This window comes from Mus pahari, chromosome 3 (genome assembly GCF_900095145.1).
Source record: "Mus pahari chromosome 3, PAHARI_EIJ_v1.1, whole genome shotgun sequence".
NCBI classification, from domain to species: domain Eukaryota; kingdom Metazoa; phylum Chordata; class Mammalia; order Rodentia; family Muridae; genus Mus; species Mus pahari.
In genome coordinates this window covers 15,722,863-15,750,179 of record NC_034592.1, presented here as the reverse complement: position 1 = coordinate 15,750,179, position 27,317 = coordinate 15,722,863, and the positions used below count along the sequence as shown (strand labels likewise).

The following is a 27,317-nucleotide window of genomic DNA, read 5'->3' as shown; positions in this document are numbered from 1 at the left end:
GTATAAGAGGCGTAATTACATGGAAACTCAGCTCAAAGTACATGTGATCACAAAGAAGGGTCCTATAGCTTAAGGGCCTAGGATCTGGTATGGTCTCTGACCAAGACAATGTAGAGGTCAGCAGGTTATAAAGTACTTGTGACGTCTCCCCTAAGCATGGATTCTATTGGCGGGGAAACCAAGCTAAAAATAAAGGTCTAGGAAGGAGGAGTCCAAGACAAACATTTAGGGGGCTTTGGGTGAGGGGTGGCTCTTCAAATAGCAAAGGTCACCAGGTCATCAACAACATCCATTCCCAGTGCTCTGGGTGGAAAACGGGTATGGATTTCCTTCTTTGGGGAGACAACCCTATGTGATTAACATTCCTGGTTTCCTTGGTGGTCTGTAGGCTCAAGGACTTTTGTGCTCCCAGTACTATGCTCTTTTAAAAAATACTTCAGCCCAGTCTGGTCTACAAAGTGAGCTCCAGGACAGTCAGGGCTATACAGAGAAACCCTGTCTCAAAAAACAGAAAACCAAACCAAACCAAACCAAAAATACTTTAGCCAAACATTCAAACAAACTTTTGACACCGTTTTTCACTGTGTGAGCTTCCATATTAAACATAAGATCTCCACTCAGAGAGCCCGTATCAATAAAACTCAGCCTGATTCAGTTTTATGTTCTTTCCATTACCCCACACCTTTAAAATCCATTCCCACATATATTCCCCAGACTTCTGCTTGAATGAATTAGCAAACGCATCAAGTTCTTTAGTAGTGCAGCACAATGCATGGACTTCCTATCTCCTCTCTGGGAGCCTGCTTAGCCTTAAGTCTGGTTACAGGTCTAGAGGCAACTACTGGGGGTCCTGAGGGACACCAGTGTTGTTTTGCTTGGAATTTTCTTCAGAGAATGAAGGATTAATTAGCGGACAATGGAGATTAATTTTAACTGAAAAGAGAAGCTGAAACTTGGCTTAATGTTCAAGTCTTAATGGATGCCAGAGACCATGTGGATATGTACTTTACCTGAGTTTGTTCCCAGAAGAGAGACAGATAAGAGTTAGCTCAAGATCACTGGACTTTGGGGTGGCCATATCTAGGGAAAACAGGACTGTGGTGCTGACGCTGAGGGTGGGGAGAGGGGACACAGATGAGGCTTGGACAAGGCCCTTCCTGCTCGGAACAGGCCTGGTTATCCAGTGTGGGAGAAGGGCTTCCTCTCATGGGGAATGGCTCTTATCAGGCACAGGAGATGTCCCACTGCCCTCGGCCCCCTTGGGACTCTGCAGCCGATGCAGGGCCTCCATCTGCCTCCTCTTCTCCTTAGCCCTGTTAATGGTCGTCTGGAAGAGCTTGCAGAAGAGCTGGATAGCTTGGGGCGAGTCGTCGTTGCCAGGGATAGGGTAAGTGATGAGGCATGGGTTGCAGTTGGTGTCCACAATGCCCACAGTGGGGATGTTCATCTTGGCTGCATCCCTCACAGCCACATGGGGTTCAAAGACATTGTTGAGCGTGTGCAGAAAGATGATGAGGTCTGGTAGGCGGACTGTAGGGCCAAAGAGGAGTTGTGCGTTAGTCAGCAAGCCGCCCTTGAAGTAGCGGGTATGGGCATACTCCCCGCAGGCCTGGGCTGTCGTCTCAATTAAGTGGGAGAACTGACGATTCCGGCTCACAAACAGGATGATGCCCTTGCGGTAGGCCACATGTGCGGTGAAGTTCAAAGCCAGTTGGAGATTCAAGGCTGTCTGATCCAGATCAATGATATCTTGGCCCAGGCGGTTCCCAAAGATGTATGGCTCCATAAACCTGCCAAAACCCCCCAGAGTAAGCAGACCCGTGTGCATGAGCTGCCCTGTCCCTTCCAAAGACACCTACCTACCGCGCCCCCTCCCCCCCAGGCTCTTATATGAGGGCACTGCCGGCTGAAGGGCACTATTTACAGTTACCGACTCCCTACTACTCCTGCCTAGGGAGGGAGTAATGGGCTGGGGACACAGGTGTGGACTTGAGCAGACATCCGGTTTGGGGCTCAACCTGTCCCACCTTCTCCCTGTGAGGATTTGAGAACCAACTGCAGATAAACATGAACCCAGCGAAGGTGCTCTGTTCAGTGTAGCTCTCTAGGGCCACTTCTGTTCTATACAGCAGGACCTCTCCACGGGGCTCCCCCGTCTGCGATGACCCTCAATTTCCACCATGTCTGTGAACAGCATCAATACTAGCACTGCACTTGGTGTTGCCGCAGACACCGCCATCCTGCCCCCACTTCCAACCCTGACCCAACTCCACCATTCTGCCCACATTGCCTGTGCCAACTACCTATGGCGGCAACCAGCTTTATGTCCCAGGTGTACTCGGGCCTCGAAGAGGCTCTTCACAGAATACAACTCCTTGACATTGAAGAAATCCGAATGCTGTAAAGGCGTATCTAGGATCCTGCTCTGGAAATCTGAAAAAGGAAGGGCAGACACTGTGGCCCATCACCACCAACCAAAGACTCACCAGTGTCCTGGGAGTGGGAAACTCAAAGCTGAGAAGAAACGCCAGGAAAGATCTGGAAGACACAGGCATTTTTTACAACACCGAGGGGCTAGTGTCAAGGTCTAAAGTGACTGTGTGTGGGGAAAGCCTGGTCAGTCCTCTTCCCTTAATCTCCACAGATGTAAGAGGAAAACGAGCCAGGGGACTCGCTGACTTCGGATGCCTTAAACGCCCCGCCAGAAGACCAGCAAGATGGACAGATACAAACGTAGGCTTCACTGGTCTCGAGAGGTACTAGACCACAGGGGTTCCATTCTTCCACCACATTTAGATTGGTACTGGGTTCGTTGGGGGATCCTGTAATGACAACCCCTCCACAATTCCGCGCCCCGGCCCAGCTCCACCCGCTGGCCTTTACCGTCGCCATCCTGGGGCTCGCTGACCGCGGGGACCGGGGCTCCCGTGACCTTCCTACCATTCTGCTCCGCAGGGCCCGGGAGCGCCTTCTGCAGGAAACCTGGCCAGCGCCGCACACCTGCGGGGAAAGAGCCGGTGGGGCCGCGTCCAGCCCTCGTCCCTGCCCTCCCATCTCGGATCCCCGGGTTCCTCCCGTCTCCGAGATCCTCCGCGCTCACCTGCACACAGCAGCCGGGTCAGCACGGCCGGAGCGGGCGCCATGGCGGGCGCGTGGACAGAGATGCTGCAGAGACTCTTCCTGCCCGGCAGAGCGCCTCCTCCGCCGAGCGCGCGGGGTCGCAGCGCCACTTGCTGGCCCGGAGGACCCTCTCCGCTGTGCACCGCCCGCTGCGCGCCCGCGTCCTTGTAAATGGGCGAGCTGGTTTTGTGACCTGAGGTCTGTACTCAGCTGGGAAGTGGGGCTGAGCTAGAATGAGCGGTCTCTCACCCACAGCTCGTTCCCCTCGGTAAAATTACAGCATCCTCTGGAGGAGGAGACCCTCTTGTTCAAATTGGTTTTTAGAGGTTGTTTTAGGGTTGTTTTGTTGTTGTTGTTTTGTTTTTTTCCTGAGACCGGGTTTCTCTGTGTAGCCTTGACTGTCATGGAATACGCTATGTAGACCAGGCTGGCTTGAACTCACAGAGCAGCCTGCCTCTGCCTCTGGAGAGCTGGGATTTTTTTGTTTGTTTTGTTTTGTTTTGTTTTTTTTTTGTTTTGAGACAGGGTTTCTCTGTATAGCCCTGGTTGTCCTGGAACTCACTTTGTAGATCAGGCTGGCCTCGAACTCAGAAATCCTCCTGCCTCTGCCTCCCAAGTGCTGGGATTAAAGGCGTGAGCCACCACGCCCAGCTTGTGAGCTGGGATTTTAAGGCATGCCCTACTACCGCCCTGTTTATTGTTTGTTTTATTAGTGCATTAAAAAAAATCTGTTTATTTATGTTATGTGTATGAGTACACTATAACTATCTTCAGACACACCAGAAGAGGGCATCAGATCCCATTACAGATGGTCGAGAGCCACCATGTGGTTGCTGGGAATTGAACTCAGGACCTCTGGAAGAGCAATCAGTGCTCTTAACCGCTGAGTCGTCTCTCCAGCCTGCATTCTTTATTTTTTAACATTTGTTTTAGATTTACTTATTTTTTGCCTACATGTATGTATGTGTACCTTGTGAGTGCCTTGTCCCTGTGAAGATCAGATGGTGTCTGACCTCTAGGAACTAGAGTTAAAGATGTTTCTGAGTCACCTTGTAGACTCTGGGAGTTGAATTCAAGTTACCTGCAAGAGCAACAAATGCCCTAAATTGCCGAGCCATCTCTCCATCCCCAAATTACATTAAACAATGACGACAACGATGATGTTGACAATGATGACTACGAGGACAACAACAACAATCTCCCTGACTGGCCAGACATTCACAGAGATCTGACTGCATCTGTCCCCTGGGTGTTGGAATTATAGGTGCACACCACCACGCTGTGCCCCAAGTAATTTTTTATTGTTTGTTTTTAAATTACTATTTATTTTTATTATTGTTGTTAAGACAGGGTTTCACTATATACCCCTGACTGGTCTAGTACACTCTTTTTAAATCAGGCTGGCCTCCAACTCAGAGATCTGCCTCCTGGCATTGCACTAGCACGTCGTTAATGTTGAACTACGTGCATGGCTCACGAGATCATTTTTTTTTTATATTTCACCAATATTTGACCTAGGATTCCCTAAATTTAGCAATACCTCATTTAGATTTAGGCTGAGTTATGGGGGTATTGGGTGATAGAGGCCAAGGAGAAGCCATGGCCAATACAGTAAACGACAAACTAGTAGTGAGTACTTGCTTAGGTAGAGATTGGAAGCACCTAATTCCTGCCTATTGGCTGGTGAAATCCCAGGTTCTAAGGTTTCATTTGTTCAGAATCTGCCTCCTAGTGCATTTTGGGACGATACAAGGATGTTCCGACAGTCCCTGAAAAAGGTCAGCGGAACTCCCAGAGGAGCGGCGTGCGGAAGCTTGGAATTCCTTTCTTAGAACTCACGGTCTCCTTTGTTATTCGCCCTCGGGAAGATTCTAGACTTGCCCACAGCTAGCTGCTAGCCAAAGCAACCTACAAAAGACCGTCCCGCCTCCTGATCAGGTGACTTCATTGCCTAGCAACAGGACGCCGTGCCGCAGCAGGCACTGACTTGGCCTGGGCTAGTATCCTGCGGGAGGCCAAATGTCTGAAGAAAAACCTCAAGAGTGCGCGGAGGAGCCGGAGCCGGAGGAGCCCAAAGCTAAGCCCGCCCCAGAGAAGACCAGCGACTACTACCGCGTTAGCGAGAAACTTCCAGTCAGGTTCAACAACCCGGGGTGGTTTCATGGCTACGGGTAAGGAAGACTGAGGTGGTCTCCGTCATGCAGCAGGGTGGCCCTAGCTTTGGCCATGTGTTTGAGAACTCCCAAGTGCCTGGCTGCTGAGGTCAAAAGGAGCCAGACATGAACCTTTACTTGTGTCACCATTACTATTAGGGTTCTGCTGTCTGAACAACCACAGAGTGAATGTGTGTGAATATAGATAGCCTTGCTGCAGGCAGGGGATGTCTCTATTTTTAAAGCTTCCCTGGTTCGTGGGGAAGTAAGGATAAAAGCCTTGACTTGTCAGAAGCTAGTACAGGCACACTCCGTACACTACACTACACTCCGGTAGCCTCCGTCACAGGCCACAGCCTCACAAACTAGATTTCTTCCCTCCTCTCCACCTGACAGAAGCGTGGCCTCTGTAAGGTTGGGGCTCAAAAGCAGAGGGACTCCCTGGATAGGGTCTGGAAGCTGAGACGCTATCTCCGAGGTAGCTAACATACCTGGCAATGGTAGTCTGTGCCAGAGTCCCACCAAGACCCCTCCTCCAGCATCTGCTGGCTGGGTGTTCTCTTAGGGGTTTCCTTCAGAAGGATCAGGGGCCATGGCCAGCAGAGGAGGCCAGAGAGACAGGTCTGCTGGGAGAGGGTGCTCTCAGTGGGAGCCTGGTTGACATGGTATTGAGGGGGGGCAATAAAGTTCCATCAATCAAATGTGTGAGAAACAGTGCATCTCTCTCCCACAGCACCAACGAAGCTGTTTCCATGTACAGGACCAGTAACCAAACCTACGGGAGCAGAGCCCCCACGGTGCATGAGATGCCGGTAAGTGCAAGCCAGGCCTGCCAGGACAAGGCCCATCTGGAAGAGCGGTCTTATGAGGAGTCAGAGTCGGGAGTCAGCTTCCCACGTTGTCAATGCGTGGCACCTCAAATCGAGTTAGGACAAGGCGGGGCAGAGAGATGATAGTATGCAATTTCAAAGCAAAATAGATCGTAGAGAAAAAAGTCCAAGTAAACTTGCTTCCACTTCTCCTCCCCATCAGACAGGCACGCACACCTTTGCATGGGCGCACACACCTTTGCACAGGCACCCGAAGGCCAATTAGTGAAGCCAAGTGTTCACATGAGTGGCTGAACTCCTCTGAAGAGCCTGGCCACGGAAAGAGTCAGTGCCCCAAAATCGGACGCAAGGTGTTTCTGCGGTAAGCAGGAACACGGGAACTGCTGCCCACCCCTTCTTAAATACATTCACCTTGTCTCTGTGTGTGGGTACGCCATGCCACACGTGTATGGAGATCAGAGGACCACTTGTAAGAGCTGGTTCTCCTCTCACCAGGCTTAGTAATAAGTGCCTTTGGTCTCCACTTAGCCAGAGCTAGTTCTGAGTCAGTTCAAAGCTTTGAACTCCTGAACCTCTTGCCTCTGCCTCCCAAGTGCTGGGGTAAAGACGTGCTCCCCCACATCCTGTTTCTTGAAGTGCTGGGGCTTTGGAAACGTTAGACGTGGTGTTCTACCCACTGAGTCACACTCCGGGTTTCTGTTCTGCCTTTATAAATGGCCACGGGGAAGAGGCCGCTCTTTTCAACAGTGGTGCTTTCATCCAGGTTAGCATGGGCCACAAGCCATGGGTATCAGAGGCAAGCTGGGAGGTAGGTATTCCCTACTTCTTAGTCCTGTTCTCTGGCTGGGGTTGGCTTGTCAGCTTTCTGACTCAGTCCACTGCACCTTGTGAGCAGCTCTTAGTATCATTCTCTCTGCTACTGCACCAGTGGATATTTATTATTATGGACTGTCAGAATGCACTGACGGTCCAGGGCCAAGAAGGGGCAGACCCCAGTGCTCAGTGCACAGCCCAGGTATTGGCTCAGATAGATCAGTTCCACCTGCAATACACCATGCAGACAATGGGGGGAGCTGTGTGCATTGGAATGGTATTTGGACACTTTTTTTTTTTTTTTTTTTTTTTTAAAGATTATTTATTTATTATATGTAAGTACACTGTGGCCATCAGATTTCATTACGGATGGTTGTGAGCCACCATGTGGTTGCTGGGATTTGAACTCAGGATCTTCGGAAGAGCAGTCAGTGCTCTTAACCACTGAGCCATCTCTCCAGCCCCCCCTTTTTTTTTCTTTTGTTCTCAGAGAAAGGAGTTCTCTGTGTAACATCCTTGGCTGTCCTTAAACTCTCTTTGTAGACCAGGCTGGCCTCGAACTCATAGAGATCCGCCTGCCTCTGCCTCCCGAGTGCTGGGGTTAAAGGCGTGCGCCACCACGCCCGGCTGAGAAATGGCTTTTCTTTGTAGACCGGGGTGGCCTCAGTCTCACAGAGACCTGCCTCTTGCGTGCTGGGATTAAAGGTCTGCCCCCCCCACCCCCAACTATTCTCTTCATAAGTTAGTTGTAAGTATTTTGGTAGAGTATTGCAGACACTGCTGTAGAGTATTGTGACTACACTCACAGAGGAGAAGGCTGAAGCTTACACAGGCCTAGTGGCTTGCCTAGTGTGGCATGGCTAGCAGGAGTGGACTTCAATGTGTGTGTGTGTGTGTGTGTGTGTGTGTGCACGCGCGCGCGCGCGCGCGCGTTGGGTCTAACTCTGGCCTAACTCCAGGTTAGTGATTGCTGTCACACCTAGGCATGGAGCTGCGGCATGCAGATGATCCTGTAACTTCTCTTGCTGTCCATGTGGCATGGGAAGGAGGCAGCGTTAATCATATTAGACAGAAGCACATACTGGCATGATTGAGGCAAAGGAGGCCTCAGCTTGGTTTCGGGGCTTCCTAGCACCAGAGGCTGTATTTTCTCACAAATTCTCCCTCTTCGTCGGTGGGACTGCCTGAGTGTTACCACGCACCACTAACCCTCTTGTTTGTTTGACTTTCAGAAAGTATTTTATCCATCTTCAAATAAGTTTTCCAGACATCACGCAGCTTTTGGAATGTTCCGGAGTCATAATATTAATGTCACCCTGGAGAAGAGCATCGTGACTGGGCCCGACAATCACATCACCCACTATGACCGCTTGAACTTTCACCCCAGTTACAATGTCAACAGGCCATCCATCTGTGAATAAGGGAGCTTCGTTCCTGCCCTCGGGGCTCTCCTGACTCAGGGCTGCTTTAGGGAGCACAGATGCCCCTGATCCTTGAACAGGTGCCCTATTCTAAAGGCTTGTATCTCACTGCCTTCTCAGAAAACACTTTTCCTTTCCGGAGGAGAAAAAAATGTGCAAATAGAGCCATAATATCTTGTGTTCCGTATTTCACACAGGAAAGATGCTGACAGCATCTTTGTTTTATTAAAAAGTTGCTACAGCCTCACTTCCTGCCACACCTCTTATTTGTCCTGAAGCAGCAGAGGAACTGCACAGCTTGGAACCTGAATCTTGGTCTGAAATGTGAGGTGTGCCAGAGAGTGCCACTAAATGCCTTTATCTGGGAGCTGTTGCCATATGTGTAACTGTACTAAAGTCTCACAGACTGCAGAGAGCGTGGGGTGCCCCGCCTGGTAGCACAAATGTCAAGTGTACATCCTTCAGTCACAGTGAGGGTCAGGGAGGGACACACACCATGCACCGAGGTTGACTATGGTTGCCATTGTTGATGAGGGTGGAGATTGTCTCCCATCCAAGATCCATCCAGCACTGACCACAATTTTAGCTTCCAAGACTGGACATGCTCAGATTTACACAAATACTCTCTCTGATCATTTTATTTTTTAAGATTTTATTTTAAAATAGGTTTTGTGTGGTGTATGTGTGTGTGCACCTGAGGAGTCCAGAAGAGGATGCTAGATTTCCTGGGGTTACAGGAGATATGAACTTCCCCAGTAGGTACTGGGACCTGGACGTGGGTTCTTCAGAAGGATAGCATGTGTTTTTAGCCACTGGGCCAACTCTCCAGCTCTGATTTTCTTTTCTTTAACTCTCTCTCTTGTCAGGCTTGTCAGCAAGTGCTTCATTCGACCTGCTAGCCATCTTGTTGGTCGACTTAGGGTTTTTAACTGCTGCAGGGAAACGACATGACCAAGAAGCAAGTTGGGGAGGAGAGGGTTTATTCAGCTTACACTTCCACATTCCAAAGGATGGTGGGACAGGAACTCAAGCAGGATGGGAACCTGGAGGCAGGAGCTGATGCAGAGACCGTGGATGAGTGCTGCTTACTGGCTTGTTCCCCATGGTTTGCTCTGCCTGCTTTCTTATAGAGCCCATGACCACCAGCCAGGGGATGGCAGCATCCACCCATAATGAACTGGGCCCTCCCCCATTGATCACTAACTGAGAAGATGCCTTACAGCCGGATGTCATGGAGACATTTCCTCAGCTGAGGCTCCCTCCTCTTTGATGACTCCAGCTTGTGTCAAGTTCACACAAAGCCAGCTGATCTTCATTATTTTTTTCAGTGTATGTGTGCTCCTGTACCGGGGTGTACACAGTGAGGCTGTTCTCTGCCATGTGTGCACATGTGCGTGCATGTGTGTGTTTGTGTGTGTGTGTGTGTGTGTGTGTGTGTGTGTGTGCATGTGTGCACGTGTGCAGGCCAGAGGCTGACATCTGTTGTCTTCTTTTATTGCTCTCCACCTTGTTCTGATCAGGGTTCCTCACAGAACCTGGAGCCCGGAGTTCCAATTTTGGCTGGACTGACTGGCCAGTGAACCTCTGGCATCCACTGATGTCTGTCCTTCAGTGCTAGGGTTAGAGATGCATGCTCCTGTGTCAGGCTGGGGATCCAAACTCAGGTCCTCAGGTTTGTCAGATAAATGCTTCATCCACTTCACCCACTTCACCCACTCCACTTCTGGTTTTGTTTTTGTTTTTGTATTTGTTTTTAACTTTATTCTCATGAATAAGGAATTCTCACTACAGGATATCTGGAAAGGGTTGAGCTCAGAAAGAAGAAATCCTAACATATGGTCATTATTATTATTATTATTTTTGAGACAGGGTTTCTCTGTGTAGCCCTGGCTATCCTGGAACTCACTTTGTAGACCAGGCTGGCCTCAAACCCAGAAATTCGCCTGCCTCTGCCTCCCAAGTGCTGGGATTAAAGGCGTGTGCCACCACTGCCCGGCGGTCATTAATATTTTGTTCACAGAAATTAAACACCTGTTTTTTTCTCTTCAGTATTATTAATGCATAAAATAAACCTTTGTCAAACTTAATGTCTAACTTGGAGTGGAAATGCTTTCTAGAAAAAAAAAATCGATTGGTTTAATTAAAAAGCTACGAGCTGAGGCTTAAGCCAGAATCTTCAGACTGCCCTTGTGAGGTAGAAACCCAGAAGGCAGGGTGTCCAACTGAAAAGTCAGTCTTGTTTTGTTTCGTAAGATTTATTTAGGGATGTGAGGAGGTGATGCATGCCTTTAATCCCAGCACAAGGGAGGCTGAGGCAGAGGCAGCAGATCTCTGTGAGTTTGAAGCCAGTCTGGTCTATATAGCCAGTTCAGACAGAAGAAAGCATCTTTAAGATCTAAGACCGTATACCAGGTTTGCTCAGGTGGCAGTGTGCTGAGCAGGCTATAAGGGTTTGGCACTGTGGGGTGAATGTCTTGAATTCTCTTATTGACCTCCCTAAGGTCCTGGACTGGGTGATAGTCATCTGTTCCCGGCTTCTTTACCAGGAGTAGGGGAGTGTTCCAAGGGGACTTGCATGGGACCAAGATCCCCTGCTGAAGCAGTCTGGTGATGTAAGGGTGTATGCCCTCTTGTGCTTCGCTGCTCATGGGGTACTGTCAGATCCCAATGGGAGTGGCTCCGGACTTGAGCTCAATCACCACCGGGGGAACTTGTCTTGCCATTCCCATTCCTCCCATCTTAGCCCACACCTGAGGAAATCAATTAAGCCAGTCCTGTAGCCCCTCAGGGGGCTTCAATTTGTCCTGATAAATCTGGTACTCTTCTCCTAATTGTAAAGACAGTGCCAAGGTCTGAGGTGTCTCTATTCCCCAAGATACCTCTGATGTGGGAGAGGCAAAGGTTATTTGTGCTTTCAATTTGGTTAATAAGTCTCTTCCCAATAGGGTCATGGGGCACTCCGGAATGACCAGAAATGAATGAGTCACTTGGTTTCATCCTAGGTCCACTGTCCGGGATGTGGTCCATGGGTATGATTTTTGCCCTGTGGCCCCAATCACCAATGTTTTCTCATTCTTTCTTACTTTACCTAATGGTGTTTGAAGCACTGAAAATTCCGTGCCTGTGTTGACCAAGAAGTTTACGTGGGTCCCCTCCATTTCTAATGTTACCTTAGGCTCAGGGAGGGGGGCCAAGCCCCGTCTCCCCTAGTCTTCATCCTCTTCGAGAGACAGCACCTTTGCCCCCTGTTTCTTTTTAGGGCATTCACGGGCCCAGTGGCCAGTATCCTTGCAGTACGCACATTGGTCTCTTTCTAGGCATGGTCTGTCTCCCCTGGTTCTCCTTGGCCCTTGCTGTTTTCCATCTCCCAGGTCCCCTAACTGTCTAGCCCTACCTCCTTTGTCCCTATCTACTGCTACGGCCAGAACCTGAGTCAGAGCCTTTTCCTGTCTTTTGTCCCTCCTGTCCTCATCTTCTCTCCTCTCTCTCTTTTCTCTTTCCAGCTTTTTATCCTCCATCTCTCTCTTATGATACACTTTCTCAGCCTCTCTAACCACATCCCTTATAGTATAGCCCTGCAATCCCGCAATCCACTGCAACTTTTTTCTAATGTCAGGGGCCAACTGCCCGATGAAGGCCATAATCACTGAGGCCTGGTGCCCCTCACACATAGGGTCAAACGGGGTGTATCTCCTGTAACCCTCCATGAGCCTCTCTAAAAAGACTGAGGGGGGCTCAGTTGTTCCCTGCATAACTTCTCTTACTTTAGCCAAATTCGTAGGCCTATGAGCAGCACCTCTGAGCCCGGTGGTAATTGAACAGCGGTTCCCTACCTTGTGCCGTGTTATAGTCCCATTAAGGGCGGGTTAGAGGGAATCCTTCATCTATCTCAACCAAAGTGTGAACAGGCCGTCTGGTCTCATCTCAGACATTCTTCCGAGCTTTGAGAATTCTTTCTCTCTCCTTGGTGGTGAACAGGGTCTGTAAAAGCTGTTGGCAGTCACCCCATGTAGGCTGATGGGAGAACATCAGAGACTCTATCAGCCCTGTAAGTCCTGTAGGATTCTCTGAAAAGGGGGGGTGATCAACTTTCTAGTTATAGAGATCAGAGGAAGAAAAAGGTCAATACTGCAGAAGCTGCAGAAGCTGTTCTGGTCGGCCAGGGGAGCCCCAACAGCCCTGAGAGGAAGCGCCATGGTTGAATCTTGGCAGGCCCCTCAGGAGTGGCTCCCTGCAGGCTCCTCATTCCTGCTGAGGGAACTCCTCCCCCAGTCCCTGGGGGCAGGGCTGGGGGCGAGGCTTGATGAGCTGAGGGTTGGGGCGCAGGTTGGGGAACTTGCAGGTAGGGTAGAGCTGGGAGTCAGGCCACTCAGGGGGTCCTTCTATCTCTGGGTAAATCTTAGGGGGGTGCGCCGATGGTGTATTGTGCTTGCTGTCTCCTTCAGGCTTCGGTTTCATTTTCTCATTTGCAGTACTTTCCCAGACAGCTAGGACCTTAGTACCAGGACACAGGGGCGGTAGGAATGGGCAAACCCACGGGGGTGGAAATTGTGCCAAGTTCTCCCACACTGTGATGTACGGTTGCTGGTCCGGATGCGATCCTGGTCTTTCCTGGAAAACAACAGCCTTCACAGCCCTGCTGGTGGGTAGATCAAAACTTCCCTCGGGTGGCCAGCCTACCCCAAAGGCGGGTCAATCCGAGGTACAGAAAGTTAGCCAAGGCTTCTTGACTGTCACTGATAAATCCTGTCCTCTTGCCCTAACGTCTGTCCAGTGGTCCTTGGTCAGAGACAAAGGGGTCGACACAGTCTGTCCCATAGTAAAAATTAGGAATAGAGACAGAACAACGACGAAAACAGAAGACACTAGCACATCCAAGCACACTCGTCCGAATCTAGACTTATACAACCAGCCAAACGCTACCTCTGATGGAGTGGGGGTTCGCTTCCACTCCTTTTCTGGCAGAAAAAGCACTCTGTCTCCCTCGTTCTGCCAGACGACAGTCAGGCTCTCCTGACTGTGCCTTACCCTGGGCACTCCTTCCAGGGTCACCCTTGGAACGTCTTCCAGGGCTGCAGCCTGCAGGCCTTAGGTCATCGCCCTCTGCAGCCGCTGCGTCCTTACGGCCCTCAGCTCGGCAGCTGCCAGAATACAGAAACCAAAAAACCAAGACACAGACTCAGCGGCGCCACACTTAGACACACCAGACTCACACAAACGTACCTCCAAGGCGTATCTTCGGTTTTCTGGGTGCCCCTCAAATCCCAGACGAGCCCCCACATGTAGGACCCCCCTTTCGGGGGACCCCCCCACTCGAGTCAAGGGAAAGGGCCCATCCAATGGAAACTCGAGAGATCATCTTGATGCAAACACACGAGGTAGTTTATGGTGGAACTCTGGGCCGATACGTATCTCACGCAGGAGACAGAGGAATCGACCACGAGGCTCGAAAGCTAGGGGTTTTTATAGAGAGAGGGTCGGGGGCTAGGGGCAATTGGTGCGGTTTCACCTGATTGGCTCATTTGAACATCAGCAAAAACGATTACATATCGGCAGAATAGTTCGTGCAAGTCAGGATGTCAGGAGTCCTGAGGGGTGGATGCTTATCTAGGTCAGCAGAACATCTGGTTAATATATAACTTCAAACTATGTCAGGAGGGCAACGGGCAGAAGGAGGTGCCGGTCCAGGTGGCTGATGATTCAGCCAAGATAGCTCGGACAAGTTCCTGCATTCTTCCTTTATCTTCATGGCCAGTCAGCCCCAGGAGTGTTTTAACAACGGGCCTGCCTGGACATGCCTAGGGCCTGTTTCACTATGTTCTCAGCCTCAGGCTTCTAAGCTCACAGACAACTTTTTCTCTGGACTAATTGACATAAGTTACATGAATCACAGGCCTTAAATTTCATCTTAAATTTCATTTCCCTTCAGGTCATCAGCAAGAACAGAACTGCTATTAACTGCAGAGCCATCTTTCCAGCTCCTGAATTAATCAGTTTGTGGATTTTTGGTGTGTGTGTTTTTTTAAAGATTTATTTTTTTTAATATATAAGAGTATACTATAGCTGTCTTTAGACACACCAGAAGAGGGCATTCCATTACAGATGGTTGTGAGCCACCATGTGGTTACTGGGAATTGGATTCAGGACCTCTGGAAGGACAGCCAGTGTTCTTAACTGCTGAGTCATCTCTCCAGCCCAATTTGTGGCTTTTGAGACAAGGGTCTCTCTACATAGCCCTGGCTGACATAGAACTCACTAGGTAAGCCAGGTTGGCCCTGAACTCACAGAGCTCCACCTGCCTCTGTCTCAAGAGCTAGGATTAAAGATGTGAACCATTACAACTTGCTGAAAATAAGTGTGATGGTCGGTATATGCTCGGCCCAGGGAGGTGCACTATTAAAATTGCAGCCCTGTGGAAGACCGCTTTGACATCAGCCATAGAGATGCAGAGTTTGGAGTTTGCCCAGTTGTTTTCCTATCTTGCTTTGGGATACAGTTAAGTGATTGGATGAGTCTCAGAAGAGACCTTGAATGTGGGCTTTTAACATTGTTGAGACTGCTATAGACTATGGGGGCTTTGGAAGTTGGACTAAATGTATTTTGCAGTATGCATGTTTGGACATGCCTATCAGGGCCAGGGAGTGGAATGTGATGGTTTATATGTGCTCAGGCCAGGGAGTGGCACTACTAAAAGATGTGGCCCTATTGAAGTGTTTCAGTGTGGGCTTTAAGACCCTCATCCTAGCTGCCTGGAAGCCAGTATTCTGCTAGCAGCCTGCAGATGAAGATGCAGAACTCTCAGCTCCTCCTGTGCCATGCCTGCCTGGATGCTGCCATGTTCTTGCCTTGATGATAATGGACTGAACCTCTGAACCTGAAAGCCATCCCCAATTAAATGTTGTCCTTTATAAGACTTGCCTTTGTCATGGTGTGTGTTCACAGCAGTAAAACCCTAAGACAATAGGTTAACAATCAGTAAAGATATTCTTTAAATGTCACCAGCCGTTCTCTATTTTGCCTCTCCTCTTTCCACATCACTGAGGATGACCTTGAACTTCTGACCCCTTTCCTCAACCTCCTGAATGCTGGGTTGATAGGCATCTACTACCACACTTGGTTTATGAGGTGCTGGGCTCAAGCTCAACTGAGCTACATCCTCAGCCCTGTCTGTCTTCTGTGGAAAGAAGGCCAAAATAACCAAACCAAGTGCTATAAAGAAGGGGTACCTTTGTAGCAGCCATCCTGCATTGCAGGTGGATGGTGCTGTGGTGGGGGAAACCCTGAGACTGAGGCTAGCCCAGAGTGATTGAGCTGGCCTGCTGTATGATGAGGTGGCTTTGTCTCAGCAACTGAGTGTTGGACAATGCCCACTTCCAAAGCCCAGGGTAATATGGGGCTTGGGCCAGGATTGTCAGCTGGCAAACAAAATGTGGGTTGGCACGGGGACCAAGTTTTCCTGCGGGCTGTGTGGGTTTCATTCTGGCATTATGGCTAGGCACTGAATTGCTTTAATTGGCCATGTCCAATAAAAAGCTTTTTTCTGGAAGAGCTGATGAAAGTACAAAGGTAGACAATGCCTGAAAAGCATGCAAGCAAATAAAGACAGAAGCAAAAAACTTCTGATGTAATTGACCTGTCTTACTCCATTTCCTGTTGATATAACAAATTATTTTAGGCCTATAATTTATAGAGAATAGAGGTTTGGGGGCTCAGAGTCCTGGAGCCTAGGGATTCCATATCAAGGCCCTGATATCTGCTGAGCACCTGCAAGGTCCTCACTCTGGACCAGAACAGGAAAAGGCAACTCATAAGGAGAGAGAACAGGCCAGTTAAACCAGGCCTCTCACAAAGCCACTAGTGCTACAACACAAGTACTTACCTCTGCTCTGACTGTAGAGGTGATTCGGCCACCCGGCCTCTCCCGCTGTGACAGACTGTATCTCTGAAGTGAGCCAGACAGAATCAACCCTGAAGTTGTTTTTGTCAAGAGCATTTTATCATATTGTCAAGAGTATTTTAACACAGGGACAGGACAAGAAACCAAGATATGGGTGTGCATGTGGGACTTGCTGGCCATAGCTGTTGCTGGCATTGCCCTCAGCCCAAGGGTGATGTCCTTCCCAGAGTCAGGGGCAGCTTTTCTGCTGCACACAGCACAGCTGACTTGGAAGGAAGCATTACAGATCCTGGTTTCAGGAGACTGGGCTGTGAAGACACACCACGACCAAGGCAACTTTTTTTTTTTTTTTTTTTTTAAGGTTTATTTATTTTATGTATATACACTGTAGCTGTCTTCAGACACACCAGAAGAGGGCACCAGATCCCATTACAGATGGTTGTGAGCTACCTATGTGGTTGCTGGCAATTGAACTCAGAACCGCTGGAAGAGCAGTCAGTGTTCTTAACTGCTGAGCCATCTTTCTAGTCCCCAAAGCAACTCTTATAAGGACAACATTTAATTGGGACTGGTTTACAGGTTCAGAGGTTCAGTCCATTATCATCAAGGTGGGAGCATGGCAGCATCCAGGCAGGCATGGTGCAGGAGGAGCTGAGAGTTCTACATTTTCATCTGAAGGCCACTAGAAGACTGCCTTCAGACAGCTAGGAGGGTCTCAAAGCCCACCCCCATGATGACACACCTCCATCAACAAGGCCACGCCTCCTAACAGTGCTACTTCCTGGGCTGAACATGTTCAAACCACCGCACCCTGAAGGGAGCAGGAACAGGGTTGAGGTATGCTCATTTCAGGACAAAGCTCCTTTCCTTTGGTGCTGTCGTTGCCCCGCCCCAGCCAGGCTATGTTTATAGACCCCCAAACAAAGAACAAAGGAAGCTGTGGATAGTACTTGGTTTATTCATTAGAAAAACAAAAACCAAAACTGGATGGGTCTTATGTACAAAACAAGATGCTTTTTGTTTTCAGGGGTTAAAAGCACTCAAAAAATTTAAATTGGGAACATGGATGATGACACAAAGCTGTTTCGCCCAGAAACACAAGAACAAATATGTACAATGAATTTACTATACATAGATCCAAATCAATTAGGACCACAATGGGACCACAGAGCCTGCCACCACATCAAAGCTCTGACATGGCAGATAGGGAGGATGGTTGGCGTGTGTGCCAGCATTTGGGCACAGGTGTGATTCACAATTCAGACCCAGGTGCATAAAGTAGAAAACTCACTCCCATGTCAGAATACCAACAGAATTCAGCCACAAAGTAGCCACACAGCAATCCAGAATACTGAGCTGCGGAACTCAGGGGAGACAGGTGTAATCACAACACAGATGTAATCCTCACATCTGGGGTCCAGCACATCTTCAGTTCCCAGTTGCCACAGGCACCTCAGCACCAAGGGTGGTATCACTGCCGAACTCCCAGGACCCCAGTGCCTGCAGCCTGGCCTCAGCACTGGCCAGGCCCTTCTTTGTCCTGGGTAGAGGCGGCATTGCAGAAAGCCATGCAGCCTGCTGGTGTTATCACTGGTCACACACAGCAGGTGTGGGAGCATTTGTCCTCACTGCTTCCAGAGCTGGGCTCACCATCACAGGTGGCTGAGGTGTTTGGGGACCAAGCCATCGCATGGTCTCACTACTCACCCACACACACATCAAGAACAGGACAGTCAAAACGAATATGTGGGATCACCCTTTAAAGCCACGATTAAACGCAAATCTGTAGCCCTTCTACGAAGGGGTTTATATGGATGTTAGAATCCCCCAGCTACTGGATACTGGATGATCTGGGGTCAGCTGAGCCACAGACCCAGTAGTGATTCCCACACTAGACTGGATGGTTGGTTAGCTATTTGCTAGCTGTTGTGCTTTGAAATGTTTTCTAATTACAGGTCATGACTACAGAATTCAGGGACACCCTTGTCCCAGTGGTGTCCTGACATACCTCAACCACATTAGCACTTCCAAGGTAAATGGTTGCTGTGATCTCCAGGCCTGAATATTTTCACTAGCAAAGTGGTTCTAGCCTCTGTCTCCAACCCTCACAGGGACGGGTAGAACCAAGGGTCTACTCACCTACCACACATGCACTGAGACACAATTGCAGTTAGGAACACCCTGAAAGACTAAACATTTTCAAAAAGTATTTTTTACAGCACTTTTAAAATAATTTACAAAAAACCTACAAAACCCATTATGTACCAGTACACATTCATTAAATAAAAATGTCATCTGAAGTTAGTGTACATATTTATATTGGGGGGTTGGTGGGAGCTGCATGGAAGGGACCCAATTTTTGTTCTTTATCTGTCAGGATCCCCTATTTCCACCCTATGCTGCCACACACACACACACACACACACACACACACACACACACACACACAGGCTCACACACGTACATAAACACAAAGGCACACATACAGACAGGCATGCATGCACACACATCAGGCAAGACATGGACACTGCTTCCCACAGCTACGGCAAGAGCCACGACATGCCTGTCACAACTTGAGGACTTTACTGCTCACTGTGGCACTGCCCCCATCCTCCATGGAAGTGTCACTGAATTCGCTGGCATCACTGCCCAAGGTCTCCTGGTCCTGCGGTTCCCTGTCAACCCTGTGCCGATATCTCAGGTCTAGAACTTTGTCCTCAGAGTCAGAATTCCTCCTGTCCTGTTGTCTCAGGGTCCCTTGAGCCTTCCGGCTTGGCCAGTTCCCACTGTCCTTCATTAGCAAGTGTGGGCTTCCAAATATAGGGCTGTGGCCAGGCTGGGTCTCCCTGAAGGCTGAGAACGCTGGAGCCTGCAGAGGTAAGCCCAGATTGGGGCTGAAGAGGCCGGTCTGCTTGCCCCCCCAAGAAACATTCTTCCCGAAGTGGAAGAGCTGGGTGGAGAGGAAAGGCAGGCCCTTCCTGGGGCCTGAGGAGAGGCTGGGTGGGCCCCCAGCCTGTGGTGTGGCCCCCTTTTCCTTTTCACCCCGAAAGACCCCTGTCCACACTGTGCCTTGACCTGAGCTCAGCACCCATGGGTTGGATAGCCTGCTCTGGTGTGCAAAGTCACTCCAAGGGAGGGCAAGGTCAGCCTGGGATCCAGGGTTGGGGGTTAGCAAGTTCTGACTGCCATAGTTCAGGTGCAAGGCCCCCCCGGCACTTCCAGCCTCGGCACCCACTTTGGCACAACTGGGCAGCTGACCGAACACACTTTCTGCCATGGCAGCCTGGCTTCCCTGTGGGCTGTGGTCTTTGTGGACATTAGCACTTCTCCTGCTTGGTGGGGATGCTTTGGCAGAACTGTTCCTGCAGGTGCTCTTGGGCAGTGCTGACTCGCTTTGGCCCAGGGCAGTGGTGAGGCGGGTGGTCTGCTCAGCACGAAGGGTGCCCCTCCCAGACTGGCTCAAGAGGCCGGCTGCCTGTGTCCGAGCTCTCTCTGGGCCTCTCCTTCCTTCGGCCAGCTGAGGGGTCCCCCTGGCTTTTTGGCTCCGTGTACACACTCCAGGCTGCAACCCCAGGGTTGACTCTTTCCTACAGGGCATCTCCGGCTTGGCAGGGCCCCCTTGAGGTTCCGTGTTGCGTACAGACTCCTTGGCTTTCTCTGCCAAAAACCTCCTGATCTCCAGCTCAATGCTGTCATCGCTGTCCACTGCGCTGTCCTCAGATGTGGGGCTGGAGGCTCCTGTGTCCTTAGAGGGAGGAGTCCCTTCTGGACTTTTCCTCCTGGGGAGAACAGTGGGGGTTGCATCCTCGCCCCCTATGTCACCCAGCTTCGCCCTCTCTGCCACGCTGCTGAAGGTGCCTCCTGGGCTCTGTCCTGGGCCATCTTTATTGTCCCCTCTGCACTTGGGCAGACAGCTCCGTAGTGCCTGCTGTCTGTGGTCTTTCCAGTCCCCTGCAAGGCTGCTCGGCTTCTCCCCACTCCGAGTCTCTGTGCCGCCAAATCTGACCTTCTTACAGGAAGCCCGTGGGTCTCGGCACCTCTTCTTAAACTTGCGCTTGGATCTTAGCAAGTCCTTGATGGCCATGTCCAGGTCCTCGTCACTGTCCAGAGAACTGCTCTTATCCTCAGAGCTCTCCTTCTCAGTGGCCTTCCCGAGGGCCCCTTGTGGTAGGCGTGTGTCACTGAGCCCAACGGTCCTGGAGGGGACAGGCTGCTCCTTGGCTTCAGCCTCTCCTCCGGGGGTGTCTGTGATTTTGCTGTGCCCAAGAGGGTCCCACCCGTCACGGCCAGGCTGAGCCTTCCCCTGGATGTGGTCAGCGTCCTGGGCACTTTCTCTACCCTCTCTCATTTTCCTGGGCACTGCAGTGCTGCCTCCACCTCTCCGTTTCCGTTTGCAGCCCAGAGGGAGATCTAGTGTTTTAGCAGGAGGGGCCTTGGGCATGCCAGGCTGGCCACTGGGGCCAGGCGAGGACAGTGGACCCTGGGCAGGCTGAGGGCTCCCTACTTGTGCCTTGAGGGCCAAAAACGTTCGGATCTCCTGCTCGATGCTGTCATCACTGTCAACGTTGCTACTGTCACCTTCAGAGCGGGGAGGCATGGGTTGGGGACAGAAGAGTGGGCTCCTGGACGGAGGCCTGTCACTGCCTTCCATGGGGGCTGGCAGGATGGTCTTGGAGATGTCCAGGATCGCTTCTGCGCACATCAGCTCGGTAGATGTGTCTGCTAGGCGTGAGGCCTGGCACACAGCTTCGCTCTTGGCAGCTGCGTGTCCTGAAGGTACAGAGGCTCTCGAATCCATCAGGAGCTTGGAGAGGGGACCAGGGTGGAGGCCCCCCTGGGTGGTGTCTGTAACCTTGGGAACTGCCAGCTTTTTCTTGCTAGGGGGTCTCCTGTGGGTTTCAGGCAAGGCACTTGGCTGGGCACTGCCAGGGCTTTCCTCTTTCAGCTGGGCTCTCAGAGGTGGGTCCCCACTGGTCCCCTTCCTGGTTTTCTCCAGCTGGTACAGCTGGATGGCCTCCTCAATGCCATCATCGCTGCTGGAGTCCTATGCCTGGTGCACTGGGACTGAGATCCTGATGTGCTTGCTGCACCTGGCAGGCATGCTCCTCCTCACCCCACCCCTGCCCTGTGCAGCCTCGGGTCTGTGGGCGGCCAGCTTCGTGCTCACTGCGGGCTCCGGCTCTGTGGTGGGCTTAGGCTGGAAGCTTCTCGGCTGTGTGCTCATCTTTGTTAACCTGGGAGGTTTTCGGAAGATGAATCCCTTACACGTTCCCATCAGAGCCGCCCTGGCTGAGGTTTCTCGGTTCCCTCTAAGTCTGGCAGGGCTGGTGTTTGGGTCGGATTTTTTATCCACAAACCCATCACACTTCAGGTTTTCATGCTGTCTTTTCTCATTAAGAAACTGTTCTATTTCAGNTCGGATGCTCTGTTCAAAGGAGTCCTCGCTGCTCATGCTCGCTGGGGAGGTGGAGCCCCGGTCTTCACTGGCTCCATAGGAACACTACCTGAGCCAGGAGTGAGCTGTGAGGGACACGGGACGGACAGGGTACTGCTGTGGGCAGGCTCGGGGATAGAGGGGCCCCCTTGGGACACAGGTTCAGAAGCCCCNCCCCTTGCCTTCAGGTACTCTTGGATAGCTTCCTCAATGTCCCGGTCCACGGAGTCATCACTGTCAGAATCCAGCTCCAAGGGGCCGAGTCTCCCAGCTTCATCTTTCCCCAGGGTGCTGCAGTTTGCCACCAGACCACAGGCAGGGAACTCAGGCTGCTCTTTGCACACAGCAGGCTTGGGGGCCAGCCTGGTGTCCCGGGACCTCTCCGCACGTTGGCCTCTTTGGGTGAGACGCTCATGTCCCATGCCCAGGGCAGCCTCGTCTCTCTGCAGCGTGCTGATGAGCATCTGGACACTGGCGCTCGCCGAAGCCCTGGAACCTTCCTCTTTAGCCTCGGAGAAGCAGTCTGGGAAGCAGAAGCTCCTGGGCTGGCCAAAGGCCTCCCATCTGGACTGGAGCAACACCACTGGAGGGGAGGTCATGAGGAACATCCTAGCAGGCAGGCTGGGTGCTGAGAGGCAGGGCTCATCAGTCAGCCCGTTTCACATCCTGGGGACAGAGACAGCACAAGGAAGGGTACAGCTAAGCAGTGGCATCAGCAACCAACCAGGCCACTACAAGAGACAACACGCCGGGGGCTACAACCTAAGGTCTCCCTCGTTGGCTGGAGTGGCTTATGCCAGCCTCTTAGGTCTTAGTTTGTGAGCAGTACTAGGAGTCACTTCCACCCCATAGGTGGACGACTCCGTTAAAAACAAAGTGCAAACTCCAGCAGCCCTTTCCTTTCCCTTCTGGGTGTGCACTTTTCTGTAAGAGGACAAGGGAGACGCCATTTACCTCCCAGTGTTGTCAGAAGCCATGGCAGTCTAGAAATGCTTGTCTGCACTCTAAGAAGAGTGACTACATACATATCCAGGTAAGTAGGACGTTATGGGTAGATCCTCTCTGGAAATGACCAATATGTTCAATGACCAATATGATCAAAGCTGCACCATATGACAACTCAAAAAGCACTTCCTCGAGCCTTTTTCAAAGTTGCCTTCCCTATGCTGTTTCATGTGAAAAATGTCAAATGTGTACTTGACAGATGCTACTCAAAGGCTGACACCAATTTTGCTCAATGAGCATGAAAGTTGTGCCAACATTCTGGTGGTCCTATCATGTGGGTGGGTCTGGAGAAAGGATTGTGTGGTGTGTAGAAAGATCATGGGCTTGCCAGCTTGGAGGCTGAGGACGCTGTGAAATGTCACGTGCCTACGTGATCAGAGCCAGATCTCTACATATCAGCTAGGCTGGTGTCAGGAACACTAAGAAAGGTCACAGAGTCATCCAAAGAGGAGCCTAACCTAGAAGGCATTGGGTCACACAGAAAAAAATGCCAGCTGCTCTGTATAGGTCTCAATTCCTCCAGGCTGCCCTGAAGCCCTTCTGCCTCCCAGAGACGGAAGAACACCTGCAAGACTGAAGGACAATGAGACCCGAGTTGCTCCAAGGGAAGGCATGGAAGGTTGTCCCACCCCTAACCCAAGGCCAGATGGTAGAGCCTGACCTGCTGTTTGCTTTGCTTCTAAGCATTTAATTAGGACCTGCCTTTCTGACAGGCTGGGATGGGTTGTAGACATACTGAAATCCCTCCCCTAAGAGGTGGGGCTGGCCATCTAGACCAAAATCTGCTCAGAGCAACAGGGCACAAACTAGAGGTCACTGCAGATGCAGCGGCAACTCACGGTGATTACCAATGTGTGCTTCAAGAGTTAAACTAGTATAAAAAAAAAAAAAAAAAACTATTGTAATTACTTGAAAGTCTTGGGTGTAGGCTGATGCTCCACAGGCTTCGGGGTGAGGTCTTCACTGCTCCGTTTGCACTTCAAAGCATCTTCCACGAGCTTTTAAAGGCGGCCGTGAGGGCTGGACATGGTGGTGTACACTTTTAGTCCAAGCACCAGGATAGCCTGGTCTATGCATAGTGAGTTCCTGCTTAGCCAGGGCTCTCTAGTGAGACCAAACTGTCTAAATAAATAAATAAACAAATAAATAAATCAGCATTTACTACCAGGATTATAATCAGTAACATCTAATTTAGAAACTGATCATGGCTTATAAATATTTTTTTTTCTGTTATGATATGTCATTAATGTAAAGAAAGGCTTGACAAGTTGAATAAAAACTTGGCCTGACACCAACTACACTAATTGTAGCTAATTTGCCTCTCTTCTAGTGAGAGCTGTGGGATGGAGGGTGTTTCCCTCTATTCGCCACCTGAGCTCACATCCTGGCCATCACTTTGCCTTCTTCCTGAGACTCCCCACAGGCACGAGGCAGTGGGAACTAAGGGGAAGAGTAACTGCTTCCACTGGCTGGAGGACTCCTTTGGTGTTCAAACTGCACTACTACAGAAATCACAAAACATTTGCACGGCTTAACTGTGAAGGGTCTGAATCGAGTAGGGTGTGGTGGGGTATGACTTAATCTCAGGTGAAGGCCAGAGGGTCAGGAGTTCAAGGCTAGTACTGGTTCCTTATCTAGTTCAAAGACAGCATCTGGGCTACTTGATGCTGTCTCAACCCACCAAAGTAAACACAACAAAAAGTGCTCTCCGGGTGGGTCGGGGCAGAGCAGGGTGGGATGGGGTGAGTAACATTAATATCTTAATAAGCAGGAAACCATTACAGCAGGTGCAGAGCTGAGGGAATAAATCAGTTTATTTCCACTCACCTGCTCATAGCTTATAACGATGGACCCAGAACTGGGCGTCTCTGACAGTCTTAATGGTTGTTGGTCCAACTACCTGGTCAATCTTGGGAGCTGTCACTCTGGAGAACCATGAACTTCAGAGTTAGACATGTGAGCTGAAGCCAGAATTGGGGCTTTAAACTGGAGGCTCTGGGAATCAGGTTTCCAGGGTGGTTGTGGGTACAATCATCACCCCCTCTCTGCACTTAAGTTATGATGTAGAGGGAGGGCTCTGTTCTCCAACTTAAAGTGGGTGTGGGTAAGATTTGGTCCTTAGGAGCCAGAGGTGCTGACAAGATTCGGCCCCCAGAAAAACTGCTGTGACTGCTATTTCCTGTGCACAGTGCTGGAAGCAAGGGGACACAGATTCCTGCTGCTGCCTGAGTACTGACTGCTCATCTCACTGTCTGAGAGGCAGCCGGAGCCGCAGTCTGTCTGGTCTTCAGCAGGTTAATGCCAACCCTTCTCCAGTCAGTGGCAGGGCCTCCGGCTGGTCTGTGCCCTCAGCCATCCATCCCCCCCCGAGTCATTTTCTGGGATCCCAGGCTTAGGGAGTCCGGGAGCCTCAAAACTGTTCGTGGCAGGTCGAGAAGGCAGCCTTGAAGGCCAGGCAGGCCTTGGTGACCCGGAGCCCGCCCCTCACCTGAGCCTCACCTGGGCCCTCCGGGCGCCCGCTGGTTCTCGAGGAACGCAGGGCGCAACAAACGCCAGGCACCCGCGGGAGGCGCCTCCCAGGGGCCGTGACCCTCTCCCGTGACAACACCAGCCCCGGCCACCAACCCGATCCGGACCCCACAAGCCGCGGCCTGCACCACGAAGCCAGCCCAGCTGCCCGCCCTGCGCCCCGCTCCCGGGAGGCGCCGGGCCCGGAGAGCGGGGAAGCACGGACACTCCCGCCCCGCCCTCCCTCGGTCCGGCGCCCGCAGCCACCGCGGAGTCCCGCGGGGACTCAGGGACCCGGCGCGCCGTGGGAGCGCGGGAGAGGAGGGCGGGGCCGGCGCGGCGAGGGGCGGGGCGACCCCCCCACCCCGGGCCGTCTCTCCCGCCACCTACCCGCGGCGGCGGCGGCCGCGCTCCGGAAGCCGTGCCCGGTGGCTGGGCATCATGGGAATGGCACGGCCGAGTTCCGGGGGAGGCGCGCGGCCCGGCCGGACCCCCGCCCGCGAGAGCGCGCCCACCTGCACCGCGAGCGCCCGCGCTCGGACACGCACGGCGCGCGGGAGGAGCGCATGGGGCAGCTTGGAAGCGGCCGCGGCGCCCGCGGGACTCGGAGCCTGCGCGGGGACCCTCCTTGTCCTCCCACCCGGGGCCTGGCGCAGCTCCGGGCGCCGAGAGCGTGCGCAGCCCAGGGGTGCAGGAGGTCGCGCGCGTCGGCAAGTTGGCCACGGCGAGGGGCGTGGCCGTGGAGAGAAGGAGGGCCGCCGGACCCTCGCACATACCTTCTTTTGGTCCAGATCCAGTGGCCCCCGCGTGCCTGGCATCTGCTCACAGTTGCCCTTCCTATCCTCAAACCCAGCAGAGGTGTGCTTCCTTGCCTGCAGTTTGCACCCAGCTCAAGATTGTGCTTAGTTTGCCTGCTCTGGACACCGCGGGGCCATCTGCCAGGGTCTTCGGTGTCGCCCATTGCTTCTGGGCTACCCAAGTCCCTTCACTTTGTAGAACGCTTCAATGTGTCTGTGCACAATGCCCCCCTCCCCACCTTAGCCAGATCTCAGACCATGCTTAGAGATAGGAACCCTGAGGCTGAGAAATAAGCAACAGGGGTTACGCAGGGTGACCTTGCTCCACATTCACACCAGTGGTCTGAAGGGACAGTTGGGATAGGACTAGCTTCTGCCAGCGCGGTCAGGATTATACAGTGGAATTTCTTGGTTCTGTGGCACACTCTATGTGATGTCGGAAATCTTCCTAGTTTTCTTTTACTTTTTAGACAGGTCTGGAGATACTGTGTTGATCATGTCAGGGAGCAAGCCAGGCTCACCCCGGGCCCTAGGCACACACCCTGTCTGACAAGGCAGAGGAAATGACTAGAGAGTGCCAGGTATCTGACTGGAGAAACCCCCAGAGACTGGTTCCAGAGAAGGGCTCCTTCCCACTCTTTCTCATCTTGCTTCACCACTTCTTTCTGGGATTTGATGTTGTTGCTGGCTTTTGTTGCTGGTTTTGTCTTTTTAGGATAGGTCTCCTGTAACCCAGACTGGTTTGGGACTCTTATTCTCTTGCCTCTACCTCCCAGGTACTAGGATGACAAGTGTTACCATGCCTAGTACAAGAAGATGTATTTCTAAGCTTGGGGGATTGGGGTGGGGTCGGTGTATTAGTCAGGGTTCTCTAGAGTCACAGAATTTATGGGTAGTCTCTATACAGTAAGGGAATTTGTTGATGAATTACAGTCTGTAGTCCAAGTCCCAACAATAGTCAGCAGCAGCTGTGAATGGAAGTCCAAGGATCTAGCAGTTGCTCAGTCCCACAAGGCAAGCAGAAGAAAGAGCGAATCTTCCTTCTTCCAATGTCCTTATATAGGTCTCTAGCAGAAGGTGTGGCCCAGATTAAAGGTGTGTGCCACCAAGCCTGGATCTGGGACTTGCTTTGTCTCAGATGACCTTGAACTCAGAGATCTCCCTGTCTTAATCTTCTGGGATTCATAGCCATAATGCCTCAAGATCTCCACACCAAGATCCAGGTCAGAAACTGGTATCTCCCAGCCTCCAGATTAGGATCACAGGTGAGCTTTCCAATTCTGGATTGTAGTTCATTCCAGATATAGTCAAGTTGACAACCAGGAATAACCACTACAGT

At 51.4% G+C, this 27,317-nt stretch overlaps 3 protein-coding genes across 4 annotated transcripts; 1 reads left to right on the top strand and 2 right to left on the bottom strand.

Annotated features, from left to right (window-relative positions):
• Window positions 1-492: 492 nt before the first annotated feature.
• Window positions 493-3,163, bottom strand: Mrps2 (mitochondrial ribosomal protein S2). Its single transcript, XM_021194033.2, has 4 exons — window positions 3,101-3,163; window positions 2,884-3,000; window positions 2,304-2,433; window positions 493-1,790 (listed from the first exon to the last, which is right to left on the bottom strand). Exons 1-4 carry the CDS (start codon window positions 3,141-3,143, stop codon window positions 1,205-1,207), a joined length of 876 nt encoding a protein of 291 aa, XP_021049692.1. The 5' UTR covers window positions 3,144-3,163; the 3' UTR covers window positions 493-1,204.
• Window positions 3,164-5,139: 1,976 nt separating this feature from the next.
• Window positions 5,140-8,538, top strand: C3H9orf116 (chromosome 3 C9orf116 homolog). 2 transcript variants are annotated; one of them, XM_021195217.2, is made up of 3 exons: window positions 5,140-5,291; window positions 6,007-6,085; window positions 8,149-8,538. In XM_021195217.2, the coding sequence occupies exons 1-3, from the start codon at window positions 5,140-5,142 to the stop codon at window positions 8,335-8,337; spliced, it is 420 nt and encodes a 139-aa protein (XP_021050876.1). In that variant the 3' UTR covers window positions 8,338-8,538. The 2 variants fall into 2 exon arrangements, with proteins under 2 accessions (XP_021050876.1, XP_021050877.1); XM_021195218.2 differs by having other exon boundaries at window positions 8,195-8,325.
• An 8,579-nt stretch (window positions 8,539-17,117) lies between these two features.
• On the bottom strand, window positions 17,118-25,602 carry Ppp1r26 (protein phosphatase 1 regulatory subunit 26). Its single transcript, XM_021194291.2, is given in 5 exon segments — window positions 17,118-21,727; window positions 21,730-22,334; window positions 23,583-23,795; window positions 24,501-24,598; window positions 25,572-25,602. Coding segments are annotated over 2 exon segments (3,474 nt in total). The 5' UTR covers window positions 22,277-22,334; window positions 23,583-23,795; window positions 24,501-24,598; window positions 25,572-25,602; the 3' UTR covers window positions 17,118-18,800.
• Between the last annotated feature and the right edge of the window lie 1,715 nt (window positions 25,603-27,317).